Source organism: Dunckerocampus dactyliophorus, chromosome 12 (assembly GCF_027744805.1).
Source record: "Dunckerocampus dactyliophorus isolate RoL2022-P2 chromosome 12, RoL_Ddac_1.1, whole genome shotgun sequence".
NCBI classification, from domain to species: Eukaryota; Metazoa; Chordata; class Actinopteri; order Syngnathiformes; family Syngnathidae; genus Dunckerocampus; species Dunckerocampus dactyliophorus.
In genome coordinates, this window is record NC_072830.1 from 13,921,522 (window position 1) to 13,948,921 (window position 27,400).

The window sequence follows — 27,400 nt, forward strand, 5'->3', positions numbered from 1 at the left end:
GCAGGAACAATGAGCATCGCGTGTGCTATGTGGCACACCAGTCGTAAACAGTACTTGACTTACTGTAGGTGTAAATAGGTTGTGCGGGAGAGTGGCATTTTGTGCCAATGCGCACGATTTTCGGTCATGAATTGCATGCCTTATGCGTAAACTTTGCGCAAAGTTTGGGCAAACTAGTCTTCACACTTTTCAGGTGTACCATCTAAATCAGGGCTTCTCAGCTGGTCTTAACCTGGGACCCACATTTTCTTTGGTCATTTTGTCACGATCATTTTTGCTTTTATTTATTTTTAATTCTGATTTACACTTTGATTTGTCATTTTGATTTTTTATTTACAGTATTTTTAATTATGTATATTTATGTATGTATATTTTTATTTCTTAGACTTTTAAGTCATTTTTCTTTATATTTTTTTACACTTTGTAATTTTTTTTACACTTACATATTTGTAATTTGTATTTATTTGTAATTATTTTTTACTTTTATTTAAGTTATTTTGTATTTACGCTTCATTTATGTATTTATTTTATTTATTTATACTTATTTATTATTTATTTATACATTAAAAGCGTTTAATCTTGAAGATTCTTCAAGATCATTTACATTGTGTGCTAAATGAGAGCTGGTGGTCTTACGTGGTGCTCTGACTGAGTGTGTTTTCTGAGCTGCATGAGCCTGTCGTTTGTTGACTGGATGCACTGACTATGTTAGAAAGCCTCATTGGATTCATTTCCTTATTGATTTCTGTACGGAAGCCAAACCTGCCAGGAGATGTCGTACCCCTCTAAAACCCTCTTTGTTTTAAATTAGTTGCCGAAGTGTGCAGTTGAAAAACAAGACACATGATTTCTAATAATAATAATAATGTTGTAATATATGACAGGGGTAGGGAACGTGTGGCTCGGGAGCCAGATGTGGCTCTTTTTGATGACTGCATCTGGCTCTCAGGCATTTATTAACATGATAAAAATGTATTTTATTTATTTATTTATTTATTTATTATTTTTATTTAAATTTTTTTCCACTGGCATTTTAAAGTAAAACAGTACAGAAATCACAGTGTTGAAAATAACGTTGAAAATATAAAACTTTTTTTTAATGCATTTTAATCCATCCACAGTGACGTCACAATATGGGTGGCCAGAGTCAATGTCAGCTGCCCTTCCAATATTTTCCAGGTTCGACACCAAAACGTATTATTACTGGATAATGCGTTACTACACGGGTCATTGAGAGGTCAAGAAGTAAACTTCCCTCCTTTAATCAAATAGTCAGCTAGCTAATTCTGCAGAGCAAACCCTTTTGACAAAGAAGATGGCGAAAAGAGTACGGTGCAAAAGTCGCATTAATGGTAAGAAGTACACTACCCGTCAAAAGTTTTAGAACACTCCAGTTTCTCTGGAGGAAAAACCTACATTTGTTGCCATTTTTGTAGCAGCAAATTACTTTCTCCAGTACAATGCTGTTCAACTGATGTTCACGAGGGTGTAATACCACAGTGTGTTCCGAACACTGTTTTTATGCAGACATAGGAGGTAGTGAGAACTCCAGAACTTGGAACACCTGTAGGAATTAGTTGCACCAACTGCCAAGGCTTGATCAACCTCCGTTTCTGCAGAACAGTTTGAAATTGTTGACACATTTTGTGGTCCCTGAAACAGGCCTTTTTTGTACAATTCTGAAATACACATTATTTTTTTAGTTTTGGGTAACCTTACCTTTTTTTTTTAACCCCTGGCACTTCACCACCGACCCCTGAGATATAATCTACAGTATTTAATAATACTGTATATCAAAGATGTTTCGTTGTGTGCTTTATGTTTTTTAAGTGTGCAGGAGTAGGGGATATATGACTTCCAGGAAAGGAAGTTCTAGCGCTGACATGGATCCTGACTCGTGCAGGAATCCACATAATATTGATGCATGAGGTGATATGCTTGTTTTTTTCTTTTCACCCACTCCTCAGGGCATTTAGTGTTCGGTTTGGGCTTAACCTTTCTTCTGGTTTTGATTTTACTCCATGTATTTTTGTTCCACAATAGTCGTGACATCGCTGATCTTTTCCCAAAAACTGCCTCACATGAGTCAGACTAGCCTTTCCCCCTTTCTCTCGTCTCCTGCCTGCTGCTCATTCAATCGTTGCATTTGAGTCAGGCATTATGTAAGGAACAGGTACACTATTTCACAAAAATGACTACACCACTCACATTTCAGCAACCATTTTATTGTATCTTCTCAAAAGACAATACTATAGACATGAAACTTGGGTATACTTTATACATCGCAGTATAGATTGATTATCCACTGAAAATAACTTAACGACCAGCCGTTATGAACGGGAGATCGTCAGGTGGATTGGTGCAGAGTCTGTAGTGATCTGGATTCTGCATCGGTCCGTTGTGATGAAGAGGTGAGCTGAGCCAAAAGGCAAAGCTCTCAGTTCACCGGTCAATGTAAGTTCCCACCATCACCTGTGGTCATGAGCTTTCAGGAGTGACCGAAAGGACAAGATTACGGGTGCAAACGGACGAAATGTGATTTCGCTGTAGGGTGGCTGGGCTTTCCTTTAGAGGTAAGGTGAGAAGCACTGTCATCCAGGAGAAACTCAGAGTAGAACCGCTGCTCCTCCGCATTGAGAGGAGACAGATGAGGTGGCTCGGGCATCTTGTCAGGATACCTCCCTGGGAAGGTGTTCAGGGCACGTCCAACTGGTAGGAGACCTCAGAGAAGACCCAAGACACGTTGGAAAGACTACGTCTCTGAACTGGCCTGGGAGCGACCGTCAGGAGAAGCTAGACAAAGTAGCCGGGGCGAGGGAAGTCTGGGCTTCCCTGCTTTGGCAGCTGCCCCTGCAGCCTCAGATAAGTGGAAGAAGATGGATGGACAGCCATTATTGTCTAAATAGCTGGCAACACAGCTAGGAGAGTAGGGGTGTCACAAGATCTTGGGTTTCTCATTCAAGAAATGCTGCAAACGTTTGACAGACATTACAAATTGCCTGTGAGAAAATACAAACAACGGCAATTCCACAACTTTACAGTGGGAAAGATGACATTTTAAAGTAAATATTGCATTATTATAACAGATATATATGTTTATATACGGGGTTCACAAGAAGCTAGGGATGTTTTCAGATATAGTATCAACTTTACAGGAGAACTTAATCTGAGCGTCTCTAAATTTGAATGCATTTGTCCAACATGTTTACAACTTACAACTTGCTGTTCTCTAGCATAACAGTTGTGCATATCCCTAACTTTTTGTGATTAGTGTATTTATACTATCAGCAGTATCAGCATTTCAGCAGTGTGACAAGCTTTGAGGCTTCGGGCTCATTTTGCCATCGCTAGTTGGCGTGTCACTTCTGGTCAGAAAGCAGCGGCCTGCTTGTCTACACGACAGCGACAAGCCGCTGTTTTCAGATTTTCCCACTCTGGAAGCCGTTTTACAAAAATACCGTTTCATTGCACCCAGAATGGCGTCTACATGTGGATGAAAGGCTGAAAGGATTCAACATTCTGCCGTTTTGACCTGGAAACGTTTCCATGTGGATGAAAGGCTGAAACGATAGAATACTTTGACGTTTTCACCTGAAATCATTTCCGTGTGGACAGCCTCAGACACCATGCGCTCCTCCATTTGTACGTCTTGAGGATGCCTCAAAGGTGCTCAGTTTTATTGAGACATACTTAGCCATTCCATCACCTTCACCGCCACCTTCCTCAGCAAGGCACTTTGTCATCTTGGACGTGAGTTTGGGCTCTTTATCATGTTGGAAAAATCTCATTCAGCTTAGTTTTCCAAGAGAGGAGATCATGCTTCACAATGCCGCAGTACATTTCCCTTAAGGAACCACAGCTTTCCAGTGCAGTCCCAGACCAGGTCACCTTGAAAGTGTATTTAAGTCTAATGTTACATTGTCAAGTGAGAAAGTATACTGTAACAAAAAATGGTTGATGAAATACTCCTCTTATGTGAAATATGGTATTTGTATTAAGTTCCTGATGCCGGTTCTCTCGGCTGCTTTGTTTTGCGGACCAGATTTCTAAACTTGATCAGTAGGAGCTCTCGGAACTTGTCACCCATGAAGAAGTAGAAGACAGGGTTGACGACACTGTGCAGGAAAGCTAATGGTCGGGTCAAGATGTAGAGCCCCTCGATGTACATCCTTGTACACAACTGCACACCCGCCCAGGCCTGCCGGGACACTATCCTGACATTTCTCATGATGTGGTACGGTGTGTACAGAACCAGAAACATGGCTGCTGCTGACGCCACAACCCTCAGAGGTCGCTTGTACATTACCGCCCTGCGATGTATTGCCACTTCCTGGGTCTGCAGGAGGCTTGCAATCTGGTGGGAGAAACCACACAGTCCAAGCAGAGGGAGAACATAGCCAGTTAAGGTGAGCCCCATACTGTAGCCCAAAACACTGATGTCCCCCTCGAGGCTGGCAAAGTCAATGCAGCGGCTGCCGTTTGCATTCTGCAGATCCTGGAGCATCAGGGCGATCATGGGGCTCACTTCTATGTTGACGGCGAGCCAGCTCAGCGCGGTCACAACCAGTGCTGCCTGCGGCCTCAGCAGGAAGTGGTTCCGCAACGGGCGTTGGATGAGCAAAAAGCGATCCATGCTAAGCCAGACCATAAACAGGATGGATGAGTAGAGGTTGACATGCAGGACGTAGCGGTTGATGACGCATGCGTAGGAGCTGGTCTCCTTCTGGTGGTTAGCGTAGAGGTAGGAGAGGCGTGGCAACGTGCAGAGAAAGATGAGATCAGACACTGCGAGGTTGAAGAGGTAAATATTGCAGCTCTGCCACTTGGGCAGGCAGAAGAGGTAGCCAAGAACAACCACAAGATTCCCAGGGAAACCAATGCAGAACTCCAGGCCATAAGATGGTGACAGGTAGTACTTATGCAGTATGTCATCTATCTTTGTACAATTCAACACCTAGCAAGGAGAGATGACAAGAGGTACAAGAAGACTTCAACTGCTGAGTAACAACAGACACACAATTCAGTGCAACCTTTGAAATGAGAGCGTTTCGAGCCAACTCACCATTACGTAGTCCAACTGTAGTTGCTTAAAGCTTGAATAAGTTGAGACTAAAGGCGCAGGTGCAGCCTGCTCGCTGCAAAGTGGAAACAGTAAACACAGAAACCTGCAGGTACTGCTGACTTTTGTATGACACAGCTGAAAAAAGGCAGCCACAACAATGATCCCACAGTGGTTAGGACACCCAGGAGCTGTGTCATGTGTGCAAGAACCAAACATAACCTTGTGTTCGGTGTAGATAGAGAGAATAATGGCAAGGTGTTGACTTTTCATTTTCAACTGCTGGTTTCAAGTGGTCTTGCACAATGTGACATTGATTCGGACATGCAGCCCACTGCATATTTTGGCAACAATGCCCACAATGTCGATCCACATTTTGAGAGCACATGATTCACTGCTGAGAGACATGTGAGACTAAGCCAGGATAAAAACATTTTTTTCCTTTTTTTTGAGACAGTAATCTACAGTAGGTATCTGCATGTCCTTAGCAGACCCGGCCTGGGTGGTTTATTTGCTTTTATTACTGTGAGCTCAAGAAGTGATCTTACAGCATTCCTGCACTTTAGTAGTGTTAGGACTTCTTCCAGTCGGAGGCCACTAGTGGGGTCATGGCGTAAGTCGTTTTTTATTTGGTAACATTGAATAGCCCCCATCCAGATAACACAGAACAAATATTTGTTCAATTACCAAAGCTCTCACAGCATCACTGCAAAGCAAACCATTGTGATGGGGATGAATTGTACATCGTTATATCCTTGAGAAATAATCCATCTCAATTACCTCTTTAATCAAAATGAGAGTTCCCTCTGGTGGTGGACAAGGGGAAGTACCATTTTTATAGTAAAACTGGATTAGGGAGAGGTACACTGCAGATACACTCCAGATGAAAATTTCAAGACCAGTTGAAAAACTGCAAGAATTTACAGTACATTTGACACTGTTGGATCTTAAGGAGGCTCTAAGTAGAGCTTCAAAATGTAAAAAGATGAAATGGGAGTTTTTAGAGTAAGCGCTTTATTGCAAACAAGCATTAAAGTGAAATAGGCTGTTCACCACCTCATGAAAAGGTTAAGAGCATAGCTGAAAAATCCCCTAAAGTAGAAATAAAATGTTGAAAAAAGGAGTCAGTAATGAGTCGCTCCACCATTCTTGTTAATGAGCTGAGGAATGTGTTTGTGCATGCTTGATGCCAGTGTTTCCAGCAGGCTAGTGGGAATGTTGCTCCAGGTGGTGAAGATGGCTTCACGGAGGGCATCCACTGTCTGGAACTGATGTCCATTTTTGTAAACTTCCCTTGCCATCCATCCCCAAATGTTCTCAATTGGATTTAGATCAGGGGAACATGCAGGATGGTCCAAAAGAGTGAGCTTATTCCTCTGGAAGAAGTCCTTTGTGAGGCGGTCATTATGAAGTGTGGAAAAAGCCAGTCATGACCACACAGACGAGGGCCTTCAGTCATGAGGGATGCCCCCTGCAACATCTCAACCTCGCCAGCTGCCATTTGACACCCCTGCACAACCTGAAGCTCCATTGAAGGATCATGCTGGCGCCCCCTCCACTGTGTCGTGTGGAAAACATCTCAGGTGGGATCTCCTCGTCATGCCAGTAACGTTGGAAACCATCAAGATCGACGTTACATTTTTTCTCATCAGAGAATAAAACTTTCTTCCATCTTTCAATGTCTTCTGCAAATTCCAAACGGACAATTTTGTGGCACTGAAAGAGACGAGGGCTTTGAAGACCTTTTTTCTTCTTAAAAGCCTTCTATGGCAGATGGCGTCTGATGTTTATTGGAATGCACTCAGCACCAGTAAAACATTTTGTGTCTCTGGCTCAGGGCCGGTAACATTTTTTTGGGTCTACCACATGACTTTTTTGCTCCCTAACCTTCAGGATGTGTGAAGAAGTTTCCAATGAGTGTCTTACTGCGTCCAACCTCAGCAGCAATGGTGCGCTGCAAGAGGCCTTGCTTATGCAGCTCAACAATCCCATCGCGTTCAAAGAGAGAAATCTTTTTTGCCTTTGTCATCAAGAGATCTTAACAGTGTGAATACCTGACACTAAATCACATTCAATCCACATTTTTTGCCAAGATTTTGTGCTCTTAAACTGTTGATTAGCTGATGAACAGCCTATTTCACTTTAGTGCTTGTTTGCAATAAATTGCTCACTCAAATTTGTTTTGTCTCACTCATTTATTCTTTTGGAATTTTGAAGCTCTACATAGAACCTCCTTATGATCCAACAGTGCAAAATATACATTCTCACAATTTTTCAACTGGTCTTAAAATTTTGATCAGGAGTGTACATACGCAACATTATTATTTATTTGATCTTCTGCAAAAGTCGACTGTAACACATTTTTTTTAAACTCTTTAGCATCTATCACCTTTAAAATCGGAAAACATTTTCATTTTTCATGTTTAATGACAAATAGACATACTGCATGAATGACCTTCCTTCCAGAAGCATAATCCACTGGTCACAGCATTAAGTAAACGTGCAGTTCCATAATACTGCTCTTTTTCTGCAGCCGGTGTCAGAGATGTAACTACATGCTGAGAGTTGTTTCCAATATTTTGGGCCAACTCACGCTTGTCAGTATGCTGCAGTGCAGTGGAGATATGTGATACCAAGGAAATTCGACAGGGGGCAGTATATACCTATCTTCATTGGCTAATGCGCCACAAGTGTGCAACCGTGTGATAATCTACTTTATTTTGGGCGTATTTTTTACTAGAATGAAATCTTAATAGAATAAGAATATGCAATGAGTACAGAGCTTCGGGTTAACCAAGAATGCGGAAGAGTGGGTGACAATAAATCTAATAAAAGATAACAAACCTCGTGATGCTCTGATTTGATCATGGGTAGAGCTGTGTAAAGTTACAATGACCTCATTACTAATGAAAAGAGGAAATACAATACAGAAACAATTCTTCTCCTTCCCCCAGTGATGCACTATTTGTCCTACATTTAACCTGACACCAAAACCCTTTAGACAAGAAAATAAAATGTAACTGTCTAACAACACAAGTTTATTTGATGAAAATCTAGTCAATTCAATGTGAGTGACTGGGGTGAGTGTGCGTCACATGCTGGCCCATTTTAAACGAGGGCTCCCATTAGCCTTGACTGGCCCACTTCTGGAAGGTGACACAGTTAAAGCTTTTACCCCCCAAAGTCTGCACTATAATTATCAATATGGTTTACATTTGGCAGTGACTTAATTGGATCACATCTTGAGCAATGTCTATATGAGTAACCATAACGAGGAAGCCAGCGTGGCAAACCACTCAGAAGCAAATGTGACAAATAATGTTGTCTCTTTAGCCCCAAAACTGATTTTCTGGAGCATATTCTACCTTTAAACACACCCGAAGTTGGCTCAGCAGGTTCTTTATCCCAATTTAAGGTCAACTTTGTTCACAAGCTACTGACGCAGGGGTGTCCAAAGTGCTGCCCGGGGACCATTTGTGGCACGCTGTTGTATTTTATTGGCCCATGGCACCTTCTAAAATGTATTTTAACAAGAAAACTAGAAACCAACAACAAAAATGTAAAAATGAGCAGTCATTTATTAAGAATAAAGTCAAAATATTCAGAGAAAAAAGTTGTAATCGCACAAGAAAAAGTTATAATTTTACGAGAATAGCATTGTAATATTATTAGGAAAAATAACGCCATTTTAGTAGCATAAAGTTGAAGTATTAAAGGCGTTATTTTTTAAAGCCGTAATGTTATGAAAAACAAAAAAACAATGAATAAAGTTGTCATTTTTAGAAAATTAGGTGGAAAAAGTCACAATGTTATGAGAATAACATTTAAATTTGATGGGCATCAAGTCAATTAGGAAGTCAATTACTACTTCCACTTAAGAAAGTGGAAGTAGTTGGGGGGGGGGGACAGACGCAAGAATAAAGAATAAATATGAGGAGAAAAACGTTATCAGAATAAACTTGTACAATTATGAGGGCAAATAATGTCTTTTTAGTCACAGAGTTGAAATATTAAAAACTTTATTTTTTTAAAAGCCATAATATGAAAAAGGAATAAAGTTAGGTTGCCGAAAAAGCTACAAATTAAAAATGTCACGAGAATAAAGTCAAAATATTAGTGGAATAAAGTCATAATTACGAGAAGTAAATTTACAAGAAGAAAGTAGAAATATTTGGAAAACATCAGAAATGGAAACATTTTATGAGAATAAAGTCAAAACATAAGGAGAAAAAATTTGTAGTCTAACAAAAAAAAAGTCATAATTTTACAAGAATTACGTTGTAATATTATGAGGAAAAGTAACATAATTTTAGTCACATAAAGTCTAAATACTAAAGAAATGCGTTATTATTTTAAAGTTGGAATATTATGAAAAATAACAAATAAAGTTGCAATTTTTGGGAAATTAGGTTGTGGAAAAGTTACAGTGTAACAAGAATGAGGTCAAAATATTATGGAAATAAAGTCATAATTATGAGAAGAAAATTTACGAGAAGAAAGTGGAAATAAAAAAAAAATTGTGGAAGTGGAAGGTGGAAATAATAAAACAAAAACAGCAGAAAAGGGGAAAAAAAGCTGTAATTTTATGAGAATAAAGTCAAAATATTACGAGAAAAAAGAAAAAAGTAACGTTATTATAGTAACATAAAGGTGAAATATTAAATACATTTTTAAGTAAAATTAAATTTATGAAAAACAAACAAAAAGTAAAGTTGGAATTTTTGTATAATTAGGTTGTGGAAAAAGTTCCGTTACGAGACTAAAGTCATAATTTGGGAATAAATAGAAGAAGAACATTTACAAGAAGAATGTGGAAATAGTGCGGAAATGGAAAAAAAAGCTGTAATTTTATGAGAACAAAACAAAAATATTAAGGGGAAAAACTTTTTTATTCTAACGAGGAAAAAAGTCACAATTTTACGAGAATAAACCCTGTATTATAAATATTGTGAGGAAAATTAATGTCATTTTCATAGCATAGAGTTGAAATATATTTACTTTTTTTTAAAGTCAATTTTATGAGAAACAAAACAAAATAGAGTCATTTTTGGAAAATTAGGTTGGGGAAAAACTTATAATATGGGAACATTTGCAAAATTTACAAAGCTTATTTAAGAAGAAAGTTGGAAGATTAAAATTAAAATAACAACAAAAATGGGGGGAAAAAAGAGCAAAGAGTGACGTTCATACTAATAATAGACTTTTTCACCTACTGTATATGACAAAGCTGAGATGCTGTATTTTCTTGAAATTGATATAACTTCTTAGCATAGCTACATGTGTTGCTTTACAAAATATCATTTTTCACTATGTGGCCCTTTGTGGAAAAAGTTTGGACACCCCTGTGCTAACGTACCAAAATGCAGCAAGCGTCCGTGTGATGTTACAAAACAAAACAGAAGCTTCAGTGAGCCCAAATGTTCGGAGCTTGTTTTTCGCAGTAAAACTGCAGCTAGGTGACCCGGGCGGGGATGCGCTCCAAACACAGACATCTGGCTATGATTTGCCTGGTGTGTTCTTCTCCCACTCCTGCAGTGCTCACCATTCATTTAAGCAGGTGGCACTCGGTGCACGGCATTATCATTTTCCCAGCACGCAAACAGCACAAACAGCCTTGCGGACATTACCACATGGCTTAGAGAATAACGGCCCTCTTGTTCTGTCTTGACTTGATGACGTCATTGTGTTAAGGACAAGTTACGTTACATAAAACTCCCTTTTCCCTTCACAGCAAGGAGGACAGAAACTTTCAGACATGAGATTTTTAACTTCCCTCATTGTGCCTCAACCTTTTTGGCAGCTGCAGCGTGACGTGACAGCCGAGCACCATGACAGTCACCCCAGGGACAAGTCTGAATGCCGGCACATTTCACTGCTTTTTTTTTTTTTTTTAAATACATATATAAAATAAAAAAATATAAATATTTTCATTTTGTTTTCATAAAATTACAGCTTTTTTTTCCATTTCCACACTATTTCCACATTCTTCTTGTAAATGTTCTTCTTGTATTTATTCCCAAATTATGACTTTAGTCTTGTAACGGAACTTTTTCCACAACCTAATTATGCAAAAATTCCAACTTTATTTTTTTGTTTGTTTTTCATAAATTTAATTTGACTTAAAAATGTCTTTAATAGTTCACCTTTATGTTACTATAATGACGTTACTTTTTTATTTTTTCTCGTAATATTTGACTTTATTCTCATAAAATTACAGCTTTTTTTTCCCATTTTCTGCTGTTTTTGTTTTATTATTTCCACCTTCCACTTCCACAATTTTTTTAAATTTCCACTTTCTTCTTGTAAATTTTCTTCTCGTAATTATGACTTTATTTCCATAATATTTTGACCTCTTTCTTGTTACACTGTAACTTTTCCACAACCTAATTTCCCAAAAATTACATCTTTGTTATTTTGTTTGTTTTTCATAATATTACAACTTTAAAATAATAACGTATTTCTTTAGTATTTAGACTTTATGTGACTAAAAATATGTTACTTTTCCTCATAATATTACAACATAATTCTTGTAAAATTAGACTTTTTTTTGCTTGACTACAACTTTTTTCTCTTCATGTTTTGACTTTATTCTCATAAAATGTTTCCATTTTTGATGTTTTCCAAATATTTCCACATTCTTCTTGTAAATTTTCTTCTCGTAATTATGACTTTATTCCACTAATATTTTGACTTTATTCTCGTAACATTATTACTTTTTCCGCAACTAATTTTCCAAAAATGACAACTTTATTCATATTTAAAAAAAATAATATTATGACTTTAAAAAATTCTCATAAGAAGTTATTCTCATAAAAGGATGACTTTTTCCTAATAGGGTAAAAAGGGTTATTTCTCTTAATATTTTGAATTCATTCTTGTAGAATTACTGCTGATTTTTTTTTAAATTTTTGCTCTTGTTTTTTTTTTTAAAGGTTTCTTGTTAAATAAAAATTGTAAAATGTGCTATATGCCAATAAAAACAACAGCCGTGGGCCGCAAATGGCCCCCGGGCCGCACTTTGGACACCCCTGCTTCAGTGGTGTAAAATAAAAACACATATTAACATTAACTTGCTCTGTTGCCAGTTATTTTAGTCCACATGCTGAAAAGTAAATACAGATGCGAGTCCGTTGTTGTTGGTTCTCATCATGGCTTGTGCCGACTGATGCGTTCAATGCCGCATGGTTTTTGCAGTGTCCCGACTTGCAGGTACTGTGCAGCATTAGTATGCGGCCTAAATGAGCTGACACTGAAATTGAAAGCAAACAAGAGCAAAGTTTGGTGCGGACCTTGTGGACGACACAAAACGTAAATACTGCAGTCACGTATGTAAAAAACTGAAGCGAGTGGGATTTGGTCCCTCAGGTTTCATCCCCATGCGTCAGTCAAAACTGAGCTCTTTTTTAAATCTTTGTAAAGGCAGATTTTTCGCCAACACCTCTTGGATTGGATTAGATTGTGGCTAATGCGATGACCGCTAAGTGCAGCTTCCCCTTCAAGAGGCTGTCAGCGTTTGAAGTGTAAATGGACCAATTTTACGTGCTGATTTCGTATGCGTTGGTAGCAGAGCGCCATCATCTTTTTGCCAGTCATTGTCAAAGCGGCCCACTGTTCTCCTAAATAACTCGCCTACAGGAATGTGCCTGTGTCTGCTTCCTTGTAACGCTGTGAGGTCAAGTTTGGGGGTGCAGGATGAAAGAACCTTTAAGGTTGACACGCTGTTGTCTCAAATGGAGAGGGAGTACCTGCATGTTGTCTCACTTACTCATCCACCGTGTCTTCTTTCACCTTGACTCCTTCTTCTGCACCTTGTTATGATACCTGTGTATTGACTTGTTTGCTTTGCTGCACTTAGACAAGGGGAAAACATGTCAGCTCCTTCCGTCTGCTTCCCCTTCACACGGCCAGAAATAACACTTCCTTGTGTCTTCTACCCCTTGACACTTTTACTTTTACAGCTTTGTGAAAAAAAAATCCCTTTCTGGCCCCGAAACAGGTAGCACATACACGCCTGATCAAAATCTTAACACCAGCTGAAAAATGGCAAGAATAAAGCTTCAAAATGTAAAAAGGAGAAATGGGAGTGGGACACAAAACATTCTGAGTAAGCAATTTACTGCAAACAAGCATTAAAGTGAAATAGGCTGTTCATCAGCTCATTGACAGTTTAAGAGCACAGCTTTTAAAAGGCAAAATCTTAGCAAAAATGTGGACTGAATGTGATTTAGTGTCAGGTACTCACACTGTCGTGATCTCTGGATGGCAAAGGCAAAAAAGCGTTCTGTCTTTGAACGTGGTGGGATTGTTGAGCTGCATAAGCAGGGCCTATGGCAGCGCGTCATTGCTGCTGAGGTTGGACGCTGTAAGACATTTAAAACTTTAAAACATCCTGAAGGTTATGGAATAAAAAAGTCAAGTGGTAGACCCAAAAAAAAAGTCACCGGCCCTGAGCCATTGGCTGTCCGTCAAGACACGGGACCATCCTCGACCCAATAGAAGGTTGTTGCTGGTGCCGAGTGCAGTCCAATAACCATCAGATGCCATCTGCAGGGAGAAGGCTTTTAAGAAGAAAAAAGGTCTTCAAAGGCCTTGTCTCCTTAAACGCCACAAGATTGTCCAATTGTCCAAAAAAATGTAACCTTGACTGTCCTGATGGCTTCCAACGTTACTGGCAAGACAAGGAGATCCCACCTAAGATGTTTTCCCCTCATCTAAATCCAATTTGAGAACATTTGGGGACGGGCAGCAAGGGAATTTTACAAAAATGGACATTAGTTCCAGACAGTGGATGTCCTCTGTGAAGCCGTCTTCATCACCCATTTTCATGCCCAAACCAATGTTTCAGCTGATTAACAAGAATGGCGCAGCTACTCATTACTGACAACGTTTTATTTCTATTTTAGGGGGATTTTGTGGGGGGTTTTTTAGCTTTGTTTTTAAACTTTTGATCAGCTGATAAACAGCCTATTTCACATTGAAGGAAAACTGCACTTTTTGGGGGGAATTTTGCCCATCATCCATAATCCTTATGTGAAACATGAACACTTCTTTCCCGTTTCTGTGTGTTCTAATGAGAGGAAATGAGTTAGCATGAGGGAGCTAACAATGCAATTCATGGGACCCACCTGTTTCGGCTATAAAGCCCTCTAAAAAAAACCCTCTACAAATTTTTTATGGTTTCATATCCATGCTGCGATCATGTAGTAACAGGTACATTCATGATAACATGTACCACATACAGTATTTTGCCTTATTGTGATCATTTTAAACCTTCTTTCCTGGGCACATTGATTTCACATGACACTACTTCCATCATGGCAGACGTCAGAGCTGCCACCGACGACTACTTTTGGACAAATGAGGAACCACAACCGTGTCTTTTGAGCCTGAATATACGGATAATGAGCTACAGGTTATCAGGTAAAACGCCCACTTACCGCCCAGAGTGCAAGTGCTAGTCTTTGTAGCGATATCGTCGGGTTGAGAGCCGGTATCTACTGCTTCAGTCTGTCCCATTGTTTAGTTGGTAGCGTGTGGAATCTCAAAGTTGACCAACTTTTCGGTTTATTGCCGCAACCTTCTACAATACACGTGTGAGGCATGATTTATAAGCTAGCGTCAATGTTGCAAAACTCATAAAAAGCACGGTAGTGTTACCGCTCGGTAGCTTGAGGCGTTGTGAGTGACGCTGAGACTAGCGAGGCGTTGTGTTACTCCGCCAGAAAAATATAGTTCTTTGTGTTAGCTGCTATAATAACAACATTGCTGTAGCTTGGTTAATATACAGGTCACTTATGTAAAGGGACATTGTTAATCTCTTTTTTTAGGGCTTTATCGTCAAAATAAGTGTGTCCCCTTATGTGCATTGTTAGCTCCCCCATGCTAACTCTTTTTCTCTCTTTAGAACACACAGAAAATAAATATGTGTTCATGTTTCACATGAGGTTGTAGCTGATGTGCAAAATTCCCCCAAAAGTGTAGTTTGCACATTCCATGATTGTATGCAAAAAAATTGCTTACTCAAAAATGTTTTTGTCTCACTCCCATTTCTTCTTTTTGCATTTTGAAGCTTTCCTTAGGGGCGATCCACAAGGAAAAGTGTTCAGGTCAAAACCGGCAAAGTATTTTATGGTTTCAGCCTTTCATCCACACGGAAACATTCTGGGTGCCCTGAAACGGTATTTTTTGAAAACAGCTTCCAGAGTGGGAAAATTTGAAAACGCTGGCTTGTCGTTTTCGTGTAGACAAGCAACCCACCTCTTTTTGAAAACAATGACGTCACTGACCTGTCGCCATCATGTGACCAGAGGTGAGCGCTGTCAACATGCCAACATGATATCTGAGTATTCCGACAAGCACGACTCATCCCAGTCGACATTCTCTTGATATTTTGTTGTTTTAGAATCCATAATGACTCGCAGAAGTAATTCCACTTCGTCGTAAGTCTGATGAGCTTTGGAAAGCGGAAGACGACGGGACGGACTTATGCGCCTGAGTTCGTTCTTCTTCTAGGCTTTGTTGTGTCATGTAGTCCTGTCTACGTGTCTGTTCGCAGCGCCACACGTAGGTGTGCCTTGTGTATTACATCAGTGATCCGATCCCGTCTGGGTGCAACTATTTACTAATCCGTCACCGTACGGACGCAAATATTTTTCAACCTGCCAAAAAAAAAAGATGCGTTCTTGTGTGGACACGGCCTCAGAACCTCCTTAAGATCCAACAGTGCAAAATGTAAATTCTTGCAATCTTTCAACTGGTCTTAAGATTTTGATGAGGAGTGTACAGTATAACTACCTTGGAGTTAAATAATTAGCTGGAGGGACAGACATGCGTTGATGGGCCAGAGGTCCCGCTCTGTGACATGACTGCACTTTGCTTGTCTCGCTGTGGCTCCCATTTCACCTCCATGGATTGGATTAGATGAGGCTCATATCGGCTGGCTGACTCACTGTCCTTGACTTATGTTTGGTGAATGGTGAAGGGGGGAGGGGGGCTGCATGGCTTGGTGGTCAAGGCAGGGTGGACCTAAATTGGATTTTTGCTCAGATGGAGACACATTTAGAATGAACATGCGACAGATTATCCTCTTTTTCTCTGCGGCAGTTCTTTTTATTTGCATTTGTAACGTCAAGCGTGACCCTGTATATTGTTATATGCTATAGCTTCGTGACTCTGTGCATGGTAATCTTTATTTAACTTCACAAGATGGATTGTCATGAACGTTTGTGAAGACCGCAGTGGTCTCTCGGAGAAGCATAATGGCTTCAGTGGTGCTCTGAATTTGCCTCTGGTGCCATTGTGACATTTGTATTGCCAGTGGTGTATGTCTTTTTTAAACATATTTGTGATGAGTGTTGTGGCATTAGTTGTTGCTTACAGTTATGCTTATGGATGGCATTTTATGTGCCGTTCGGGTGGGGCTTCACCTTGTGTGCAGCTGCATTTGTGGCAAAAAGTAATTAGCAAATAATGTACAGTATATTATAGGGATGCTCCAATCAGGGTTTTATGCTGCCGATACTGATCATCCTTGAGTGGCATCAGCCGATACCAATACCGATACCAATCACATAGATTAAGTGCATACATTTTTAAATGTACTATTGGCTATATTAGGGGTCACCAACGTTTTTCTTGTGAGAGCTACTTGTACTAAATGAAAATGGCTACTCATTTTTGTAACATTTATTAGTTTATTAGTTTATTTCAACCCAAACAAGGACCAATCAGTGAGGGTTTGATCGACCAATGAGCAGACAGGATACTAATCAGTATGCTCTTGCCGGTAAACATGGATTAATACTTGCTGTGTCAGATTTCCTGGAGCTATTTGACATTTCTAAAAAAATAATATAGAGATATAAAGACAAAAACAGCGAAATGGGAACTCGTTGGAGCCAGAGTAAACATATTTTACTAAGTTTACATTCATTTACACAGACATTTATGTTAGTTTATCTTCATTACTAGCATGATCCAGCACTAGCAAGAGTTTTTGATCAACACCGGCTGCTTTTCCTCCGCTGAACTACTTTGATGCCCCCAAATTCCCTCCACATCTGACAACCAATCAAAACCGTGGGAGACTGGTACAATTCGCTCTGGATGTGAGCGCCTCCCGTCTGCAGGGTTTGCTACGTGTTGCCAATGAGTTTCGCCGATTGCAGTTTTTTGTCACCTTCCGTGTGTGGCAGCATAAGAAATGCTTATTTTGGCTTTGGCATGTCTTCAAAGGGAAAGTGGGTGGGAGATGATCACCACAGGCTGAATGCTGCAATAGTAGGGGGTGTCTACAAGGCTCTAATAATGTTAAAACCATAAACATTTTGCAAAACATAATGAAAGAAAATGGCATAAACATGCAAAACCTATGGCCTTTGTAACAGTACAGTAATCCCTTGTTTAAAGTGATTAATTGGTTCCAGACTCAACCACGATATAGGATTCAATGTTAGTGAATGGAATATTTTCATACTTAGAGCATAGAAAACCTGTTTATGACTTTGTCACACTTAAATGTTTCAAATCGTCAAACAAATTTAAATATTCGTCAACAACAACACAACTGAACACAAAATGCAGTTTTTAAATGAAAATTTGTATTATTAAGAGAGGAAAAAAACCCAAACCTACATGGTGTGTAAAAAAGCGATTGCCCACTAAACCTAATAACTGGTTGGGCCAACCTTAGCAGCAAGAACTGCAATCAAGCGTTTGCGATAACTTGCAGTGGGTCTCTTACAGTGCTGTGGAGAAATTTTGGACCACTCATCTTTGCAGAATTCTTGTAATTCAGCAACATCGGAGGGTTTTCCAGCATGAATGCCAGAGCATCTGAAAAGGATTCAGGTCAGGACTTTGAGTAGGCCACTCCAAAGTCTTCAGATAGATTGATCTCCAAGAGAAATGAATTTTGTTTCATAATTTTCATCATTTTGTTTTTCTTCAGACATTCAGAGATGTACCTGCTGGTGTGTTTTGGATCATTGTCCTGCTGCAGAACCCAAGTTGGTTTCAGCTTGAGGTCACAAACAGATGGCCAGACGTTCTCCTTCAGGAATTTTTGGTAGACAGCAGAATTCATGGTTCCATTTATCACAGCAAGTGTTCCAGGTCCTGAATCAGCAAAACAGCCCCAGACCATTACACTACCACCACTGTATTGTACTGTTGGTATGATGTTCTTTTTCTGAAATGCGGCGTTACTTTTCCGCCAGACGTAATGTGACATTAACCTTTCCAAAAGTTCAACTTTTGTCTCGTCATACCAGAGTATTTCCCCAGAGGGAAATCAAGATGTTTACTGGCAAAATTGAGACAAGCTGTAATGTTCTTTTTTTTCAACAGTGTTTTTCTTCTTAGAACTCTGCGATGCAGGCCGTTTTTGCCCAGTGTCTTTCTTATCATGGAGTCATGAACACTGGCTTAACTGAGGCAAGTGAAGGACCAGACAAAGAGTGGCTCAACAGACCCGAATAAAGAGAGACAACTTTGGACCAAGATTTCCCTCGCCCGGACGCGGGTCACCGGCGCCCCCCTCTGGAGTCAGGCCTGGAGGTGGGGCACGGTGGCGAGCGTCTGGTGGCCGGGCCATGGGATCCGGCCTGGCACAGCCCGAAGAGGTAACATGGTGCACCCTCCCATGAGCTCACCACTCGTGGGAGGGGACAAAGGGGTCGGGTGCAGAGTGAGCTGGGTGTCAGCCGATCAACCGATCATCACCTGGTGGTGAGTTGGCTCCGAGGGTGGGGGAGGATTCCGGTCAGACCTGACACGCCCAAATGTATTGTGAGGGTCTGCTGGGAACATCTGGCAGTTCCTGAGTATCCTGTCAGAAGGAGTTTCAACTCCCACCTTCGGGAGAACTTCGACCATGTTCCGAGGGAGGCGGTGGGCATTGGGTCTGAGTGGGCCATGTTGCGTGCTTCCATTGTCGAGGAGGCTGATTGGAGCAGTGGCCTTGAGGTGGTTGGTGCCAGTCGTGGAGATAATCCCAGAACCCGTTGGTAGATACCAGTGGTGAGGGATGCCGGCAAGCTGAAGAAGGAGTCCTATCGGGCCTTTTTGGCCCATGGGACTCCGGAGGCAGCTGTTGGCCAAGCGGTCCGTGGCTCTGGCGGTCGCTGAGGCAAAAACCTGGACAAAGGAGGAGTTCGGAGAAGCCATGGAGAACAACTTCCGGACGGCTTCTAAGAGATTCTGGACCACCATTCGACGTCTCAGGAGGGGGAAGCAGTGCATGGTCAACACCATGTATGGTGGGGATGGTGTGCTGCTAACCTCGACTCGAGATGTTATGGACCAGTGGAAGGAATACCTTGAAGACCTCCTCAATCCCACCGACACGTCTTCCAATGAGTAAACAGTGCCTGGGAACTCCGCAGTGGGCTCTCCTATCTCCGGGACTGAGGTTGCCGAGGTGGTTAAAAAACTCCTCGGTGGCAGGACCCCGGGGGTGGATGGGATCCACCCTGAGTTTCTTAAGGCCCTTGATGCTGTGGGCGTGTCTTGGTTGACACGACTTCGCAGCGTTGCGTGGACATCGGGGGCGGTGCTTCTGAATTGGCACATTGGGGTGGTGGTCCCCCTTTTTATGAAGGGGGGCCGGAGGGTGTGTTCCAATTAACGTGGGATCACACTTCTCAGCCTTCCTGGTAATGTTTATTCAAGGGTCCTGGATGGTCAAGGGTCCTGGTCCACCGGATGGTTGAATCTCGGATTCAGGAGGAGCAGTGTGGTTTTTGTCTTGGTCGTGGAACTGTCGACCAGCTCTACACTCTCAGCAGGGTCTTTGAGGGTGCATGGGAGTTTGCCCAACCAGTCTACATTTGTTTTGTGAACTTGGAGAAGGCATTTGACCGTGATCCTACAAGAATTCTGCGGGGAGTACTCTGGGAATATGGGGTACCAGACCACCTAATTCAGCCGGTTCGTTCCTTGTATGACCAGTGTCAGAGTTTGGTTCGTATTGCCGGCAATAAGCCGGACCCATTTCCAGTGAGGGTTGGACCTGCGGATTGGTGCAGCGTCTGCAGTGATGCAGACTCTGCATCGGTCCGTTGTGGTGACGAGGGAGCTGAGCCGAAAGGCAAAGCTCTCAATTTTTACATGTGTGTGCTATTTGGGTTAGTGAATAAAATGCAAAAATCCTTACAGTACATTTATTGATGCAATCCATAATTGGCCCATTTTGTCTTTTCTAATGGAATGCCAGCCTCAGCACATACTGCTACAAATTCTTCAACAAACTGTAATGCCCGTGCTTGCGAATAAGGAAGATGGAGTCACAGATGTATTTTAATGACACCCTTATTTTATTTATGCAATTAGACAAATGTGATAAAAAGCGCTCTTATTTTGAAGGCCGGAATGTGTTTAGAGAATGGTAATTGATGGTTGATACGCGCTGGGTGCGAGAATAAACGTGCCTCTTGTCTTTTTTCACTCAGAAACTGCACGTCGTCAGTGGCCACATCACAGTGAAAATACACACACACTAACACACACAGCTGCACTACCCAAACTAAGCTAACCCCGCTAGCTTCCATTGAGGCTTCGTAACAGAGGAGTTTCCAAGTTTTTTTTCCCGCCGTTTCTACATGTTTTGCAGCGTTTGTGCGGTCCCTATTATAAGCAACCAGAACGGCACTTCCCGTGCGAGCTCCCTACACCATGACGCAGAAGTCCGGACACAGTGAGAGGGAAGTACCGCTGTAGCTACGGAGCCAAATGTCCGACATCCAACATGAAACTAACTTCACTACGGTACACCGTGGACATGTCTGCATGGTGGTGGTGTGTTTTCTTCTTCTTGCGGGTGGTGTGAGTCGAGTGGCACCTACCATGTTGGAGTGTAGCTCAGAGTTACGAACATCGTACGGCAACCGGATCGGCCCGATCTCATGGCGGAAGCCGATATTATCCGATCTTCACAAATACAGAGGATCGACAGCCGATCCTGCAGATCGGATCGGGTCATCCATATAACCTTTTCTACACTGATAGGTCTGGGGTGTCAACAGGGGTGCAATCACTTTTTCATACATTGTCATGTAGGTTTTTCCTTATTAATAAAAGGTCTCATTTAAAAACTGCATTTTGTGTTCAGTTGTGTTGTCATTGACTAATATTTACATTTTTTTGGTGATCTGAAACATTTAAGTGTGACAAACATGCAAAAAAAGTAAGAAATCAGAAAAGGGGCAAACACTTTTTCACATCACTGTAATTATTACGCCGTCTAGACTCTGAGAGGCGCTGGCCAAGATAAAATATTGACTTTTTTTTCTTTGATGAAGTGATAGCCAATTTTAAGTTAACAAACCAAGAACCAAGTTTATTTGTTTATTATAAACAGGATCAGCCCCTCAAAGCTGAGGCAATTGTTTGTTTTTTTAGTAAAGACACAACTGTTACCTGGTTGCTCCCTTTTCTTTGTGTTTTTGTTTTAATTTTGTTATGTTGTGTGGTGTTTTGTTGATATTGTGTTGTTTGACTGTAAATCGTTAGACATTTGCTTGCAGAGATTTGACCCTGTCTATTGAAACAGGTCTTCGTTTTTGTATTTTATAATATGTTATTATAATATATCTTTTGTAGCTGTCCACTGAGGATTTAAATAAATCAATTTAAATAGTAAAAATTTCATATATAATGTCTTTTTTACATTAGGAATTCATTTTACACAATACTCATAATTTGGTAATAAACTAAGACAAAAAAATCTGAGCAGCGACTTGGAAGCAGAACGAGACGGTTCTTTTTAGTGAGTCGAGCCAAAAGAACCGGCTCTCTGAAAAGAGCTGGAATTTACATCACTAATGTAATGCACAGCTGTGCCAGCACTGTTAATGTGAAGGCCAGAAGTGTGGTGTTGGTAGTCGTTCTGCCTTCATGTTAAGCTTTCACAGCTTAGTGGTCATCTTAATAAGTTATGTATTGTGTTATATATTGTGTTTTGTATTCACACACACACACACACATTACTACATCACGGTACGTCTGACATTTTACCACATATGAAGCTGATTTATCCAAAATATTATAATAAAAATTGTGCTTCTCCACAACCAGGGGCGGATCAGCTAGTAAGGCAAAGTGGGCAATTGCCTTAGGCCCCCCACCAGCTGCCCCACCCCAACCAGCACGTGCCAGGGCCACCACAGCCAGCAGCACCCCAACCATATTCATGTCTAATTATGTTAGCATACTAAACAAACAAATAACAGAACAAAAAAGAAACTTTATTTGAAACTTCATTCTCTCATTCTGTTCACCCCATATTAATTTAGTGCAAGGTTATACAGGTATATTGATAGGGGCCTTTGAGGCTGCCTTTCCTGCTTTTTGTGTTAAAAGAACATATGAAGAGGGCCCCTGGCTATGTTTGCCTTAGGCCCCAAAATTGCTAATTCCGCCACTCTCCACAACTGCATCGTTTCTGATCCAGCTCTTGTATTGGCTCTCATTAGATTGTCCAGGTGTACTTAATCAAGTGTCCAGTGTGTGGATTTCACACAGAGAGATGTGTGTGGAACAGATATAATCCTAATAAGCATGAATGCCGTCCTTTCTTCAGTAGAAATAAAAGTGGTAGAGCTGCTGCAGGAAGACGGGAAGGGCTTTGATCCAATTCTGTAGGGAAGCTTCCCAGACTGCATTCTCGCTCTGTGTTAAAACTCCTCACCTGAGATTTCTCTCTTCTGTGGAGCCTTTTTCTTTCATTTCTTCTTCTTCGTTTCATCCCATCACTGCTGGCATAGCACCAGCAGCTAAGCTTTTTCAACGACCTGCTGCCTCTACAAACAGCTTTTACAGCATTCCTAAACTGGAGTCTTGCGTCTTCCTCACCCACCTTGCCCCTCACATCTCTGATAGCCTTGAAAAAGACCCCCCCTTTCCTCGTGTAGCTCCATCCTTACTCTGTACTGCACATAAGCCCTGCAGATATGCCGTGATGTCTTTTATGTAAACATTGCACGCAGGTTCGTGCATGTACTTGCTTTGTGTGTTTACACCAGCAAGGATGTGGCGCAGGGTGCAGAACAGACTAAGTTAGGCATTCTGTGCATGCATGAGGTGGGAGGGGTTACAACATAAGGAAAAAAGAGAGCCATATTACTAAAAAAAAAAAAAAAAAGGCAACAGGCTTTGGCATTAGCAGTGCGGAGCAAAATCATTAAACAAAGAAGTGAAACTAGCAGAGCAAAGAATTGACTTATCTCCAAGAGTCAGGTTTCATCTACAATCATTAGGCTCTGCCTGACAACTGCTTCGGAGTGTGTGTTTTTTCGTTTTCTGTTCTCGTTATTTCCCCCTCAGACATAAACAGGAGAAAAAAAAAAAAACAATATTGACTCTGGATGGTGCAAGTTAAAGCTGTGGTGGCCTGCAACCATTTTTCAAACCAGTGACTCACGCTGAGCATTGGGTCAGAGCTGAGAAATGGAAGCCGTCGAGTGGTTGGCAGGCCGGCTAACGGGGTCTGGAGGGAAGTCCACTGTGGGCTGGCTCAGTTTTACTTGGAAGCCTCAGAAGGTAACATGGCTTTGAGACTCCTACAAACGCTAAACCCTTCATTTCTTTCCTACACTAATCTACAGGAATCAGATATACAGGGTGTTCCAAACAATTTACATCATTTTAAAAGCAATTATCTTGAAAAGTACTACGTCTAGCTTAATTACATTGAACAGTTTATGTGTTGACCATCATAAATTTATTAGGGGGCCGATTTCATCAGTGTTTAGTATGCGCACCGCCTGTGGCATGGCTGCACACTCTTGGGTGACTGTGTGCGAGCATATTCCAAGATGCAAAATGACTTCTCTTTGGAGGTGAACAGATTGGCTCAACCTGAAAACAGAACAAAAATAAAACATTAATCATAAAATCTTGATCTATTTCTCTACATTCTGTGGAAATTTTATGTTATTTCAACAAGAATTAACAAAAGTGTTGGCCTGTAAAATGACGCCAAATATTTTGGGACACCCTTAAAGTCCAGGCATAATCATCATTACACACACTGGCCCGGCTCACTTGCTGTACTCTTGTCTCCCTTAAAACGTCACCCCTTTAATTAATGTTAACTAGTCAACTTACATTACAATCCTATTGTAACAGACGCTACCTTTGCAATTGGGTACGTATTCTTTCTTGAATTCAGTTGTGTTTCTCACATTCTTTAGCAAAGTTCTGGCACTTGCAACTTACAACCCCCCTAAAATAGAAATAAAATGTTGAAAAAAGGAGTTAATCAGCTGAAGAATGTGTTTGTGCATGCTTGATGCCAGTGTTTCCAGAAGGCTAGTGGGAATGTTGCTCCAGGTGGTGAAGATGGCTTCACGGAGGTTATCCACTGTCTGGAACTGATCTCCATTTTTGTAAACTTCCCTTACCATCCATCCCCAAATGTTCTCAGTCGGATTTAGATCAGGGGAATACGCAGGATGGCCCAAAAGAGTAAGCTTAGAAGTCTTCTGTCAGGCAGGCATTGTGAAGTGTTGAAAAAGCCAGTCATTACGACACAGACGAGGGCGTTTAGTCATGAGGGATGCCCCCTGCAACATCTCAACCTAGCCAGCTGCCGTTTGACGCCCCTGTACAACCTGAAGCTCCATTGTTCCATTGAAGGGTCATGATGGTGTCCCCTCCACTGTGTCGTGTGGAAAACATCTCATGTGGGATCTCCTTGGAAGCCATCAGGACCGTCAAGGTTACATTTTTTCTAATCAGAGAATACAATTTTCTTGCACCTTTCAATGTCCCAATGTTGTGGCCTTGAAGGAGACGAGGCCTTTCAAGAAACTTTTTTCTTATTAAAAGTCTTCTCTGGTAGATGGCACCTGATGGTTATTGGACTGCACTCAGCGCTAGTAACAACCTTCATTTGGGTCAAGAATGGTCCCCTGTCTTTATGGACAGCCAATGGGATCCTCCGTCTCAGGGCCAGTGACATTTTTTTGGGTCTACCACTTGACTTTTTTGTTCCATAACCCTCAGGATCTTTGAAGAAATTTCAAATGAGTGTCTTACTGCGTCCAACCTCGGCAGCAATGGTGCGCTGCATGAGGCCTTGCTTATGCAGTTTAACAATCCCACTTTATTGTTTCTTTGCAATAAATTGCTTGCTCAAAATGTTTTTTCTCACTCTCATTTCTTCTTTTTGCATTTTGAAGCTCTACTTAGAAACTCCTTAAGATCCAACAGTGCGAAATGTAAATTCTTGCAATTTTTCAACTGGTCTTAACCCTTTGATCAGGAGTTTACAAGCTTTTCCCAAATTTGAGTCCATAGAATAGAATAGAATTAGATATAGAATTAGAATAGAATTTTGCTGTCCAGTAACCAGAGTAAATTTGGGCAAGTTGCATCATGGGAAGAGTAGTTCTCTGTGGTTATGCGGCGTATGTGCAGGAGCTGCTGTGTGTGCTCCTTGTGAGAAAGCTATAAGGGGATTGGACATGCTTTGCAAATGCTATTAGTATTGCAGCTTTGGCTTACCGTCTCGAAACGAAAAGGGGTGGAAAAAGCGTGAAAAATGGAAAATCAGACAGATTTGCATGTTTCCAGTGTTTGTGAGAGAGAAAAAGGGGATTAAAAGGGGATATTCATGTCAACTAGTGTACCAGTCAATGGCTCTTACACAAAGTGTTGTGTGAGCTGTTTTTTTTAAATTTCATTTAGCTGTTACAGTACACCTGGGATCACAGTTAATTAAGACAGCAAGCACCTCCTGGAAGGAGGCTTATTTTTAGCTAAAGGAGAAAAATGTCATGATTGCTGTTTTTATTTTTTCTGCAAAAGCTAATTTGTGAGACACAAGATGATATCAAAACTGAGATGTATCGAAAAATAAAACACACAAGGGGAAATTAATTGTTCAACGCTCAGTGAAATTGATTTGCTGTCGTGGACCGTGTGTGGATGTTGCTAGGGCAAGAAAACGAGAGCCATCCCAAAATGAGATCAGTCAGTACAATATCTAAGCTTATGGGGAGCTGAGAATGTCAAGATTGCAGGGTTGATTTTCTTTTCTTGTCCTTTTTCTCTCTTCCAGTGTCAGGCAAGGAAGAGGTGGTGTTGATTTATTGTGCAGTAACAACCACGGTGATAGAACATTTTCCATAATCCAAGGGGATCACATGTCTTCGAGGAACAGAAGAGTATAGAGTATGGATCCAGGACAGTACGAGTTGGCTGGGGACGATTCTGCCGGTCCCAAAGGCACCATGAGTCAGCACATTTGAGGTATAAATCTTGCATCTTGCAAAAATACCAAAGTAAATACAGTCCTCCCTCGCCACTTTCGATGTTTGGATTTCGTGGCTTCCCTCTGTCATGGCTTTTCAAAAATATACTAACTAATACACTATGTAGCCTATTATCAGTGAAGAAATCTGCATATTGAGGCATATTTTCATGTTATTTTTTTGCTTAAATTAAGTATTTTCAAGCATAAAAATGGCTAAATGAAGTAAATTAAGAAATATAAGAAATATAAGGCCCTTTGAAAGATGTTGACAATACTGTACAGTATGTAGTATTCCACACTGGTCACTAGGTGTCAGTAACATTAGTTAATGTTGGGTGAGACACAAAAGCACCAGATTTGCAGGTTTTTATTGCGGCCTAGTGGAGTTTCCCCGTGTGTGGGTTTTCTCCGGGTATTCCGGCTTCCTCCCACATTCCAAAAATATGCATGTTAGGTTAATTGGCGACTCTAAAATGTCAAATAGATATGAATCTGAGTGTGAATGGTTGTTTGTCTATATGTGCCCTGTGATTGGCTGGCAACCAGTCCAGGGTGTACCCCGCCTCTCGCCCAAAGTCAGCTGTGATAGGCTCCAGCATACCCTTGTGACCATAGTGAGGACAAGTGGCATAGAAAATGGATGGATGGATGGATGACAACAGGCACAATAATTCCTAATAAAAATGCCACCAAGCTGAAACTCAACTCTGAACCCATGACATCACTTCCTGTCTGCAAAAATGCGGACAGGAACACATTTGTAGCAACATACATGAGCACAAATCTTATTTATGTCTTATTTTCTCTTATGTCTATTATATTGGGTAGTAGGAGTGTTAAGGTGACTATAGGGGTGTTATTTCATGTCTAGAGGGCTTTATAGAATAAAGTTAAAAAGTGTATTTAGAAGGTGGCAAACAGGTTTTCTATGCTCTAAGAAAATATCCAACATATGTCACAGAAATTCACTTATCACGGTTGTCCCTGGAAGCAATTAACCACCATAAACGAGGGATTGATGTTCCGTATTGACTAGGCTATTGTACTGACTATTGCTTAGGCTTCATAAGATTTGTAAGTATTTA

The 27,400-nt window shown here is 41.0% G+C and overlaps 2 protein-coding genes across 17 annotated transcripts in view; one reads left to right on the forward strand and one right to left on the reverse strand.

Moving 5' to 3' along the window:
- LOC129191387 (muscleblind-like protein 1) overlaps positions 1-27,400 on the forward strand; it is a 202,595-nt gene that overhangs the window by 48,739 nt on the left and 126,456 nt on the right. For 15 of the 16 annotated variants that reach the window (XM_054794698.1, XM_054794700.1, XM_054794703.1 and 12 more), the window contains exon 3: positions 26,121-26,311. The exons of the other annotated variant lie outside the window; for it this stretch is intronic. The gene's annotated coding sequence lies outside the window, so the exon portion shown is untranslated. The remainder of the gene's footprint in view (positions 1-26,120; positions 26,312-27,400) is intronic. 16 annotated transcript variants of the gene reach the window in all.
- LOC129191389 (succinate receptor 1-like) lies at positions 2,273-5,098 on the reverse strand. The gene is made up of 2 exons (XM_054794713.1): positions 5,063-5,098; positions 2,273-4,954 (listed from the first exon to the last, which is right to left on the reverse strand). The coding sequence occupies exons 1-2, from the start codon at positions 5,063-5,065 to the stop codon at positions 3,995-3,997; spliced, it is 963 nt and encodes a 320-aa protein (XP_054650688.1). The 5' UTR covers positions 5,066-5,098; the 3' UTR covers positions 2,273-3,994.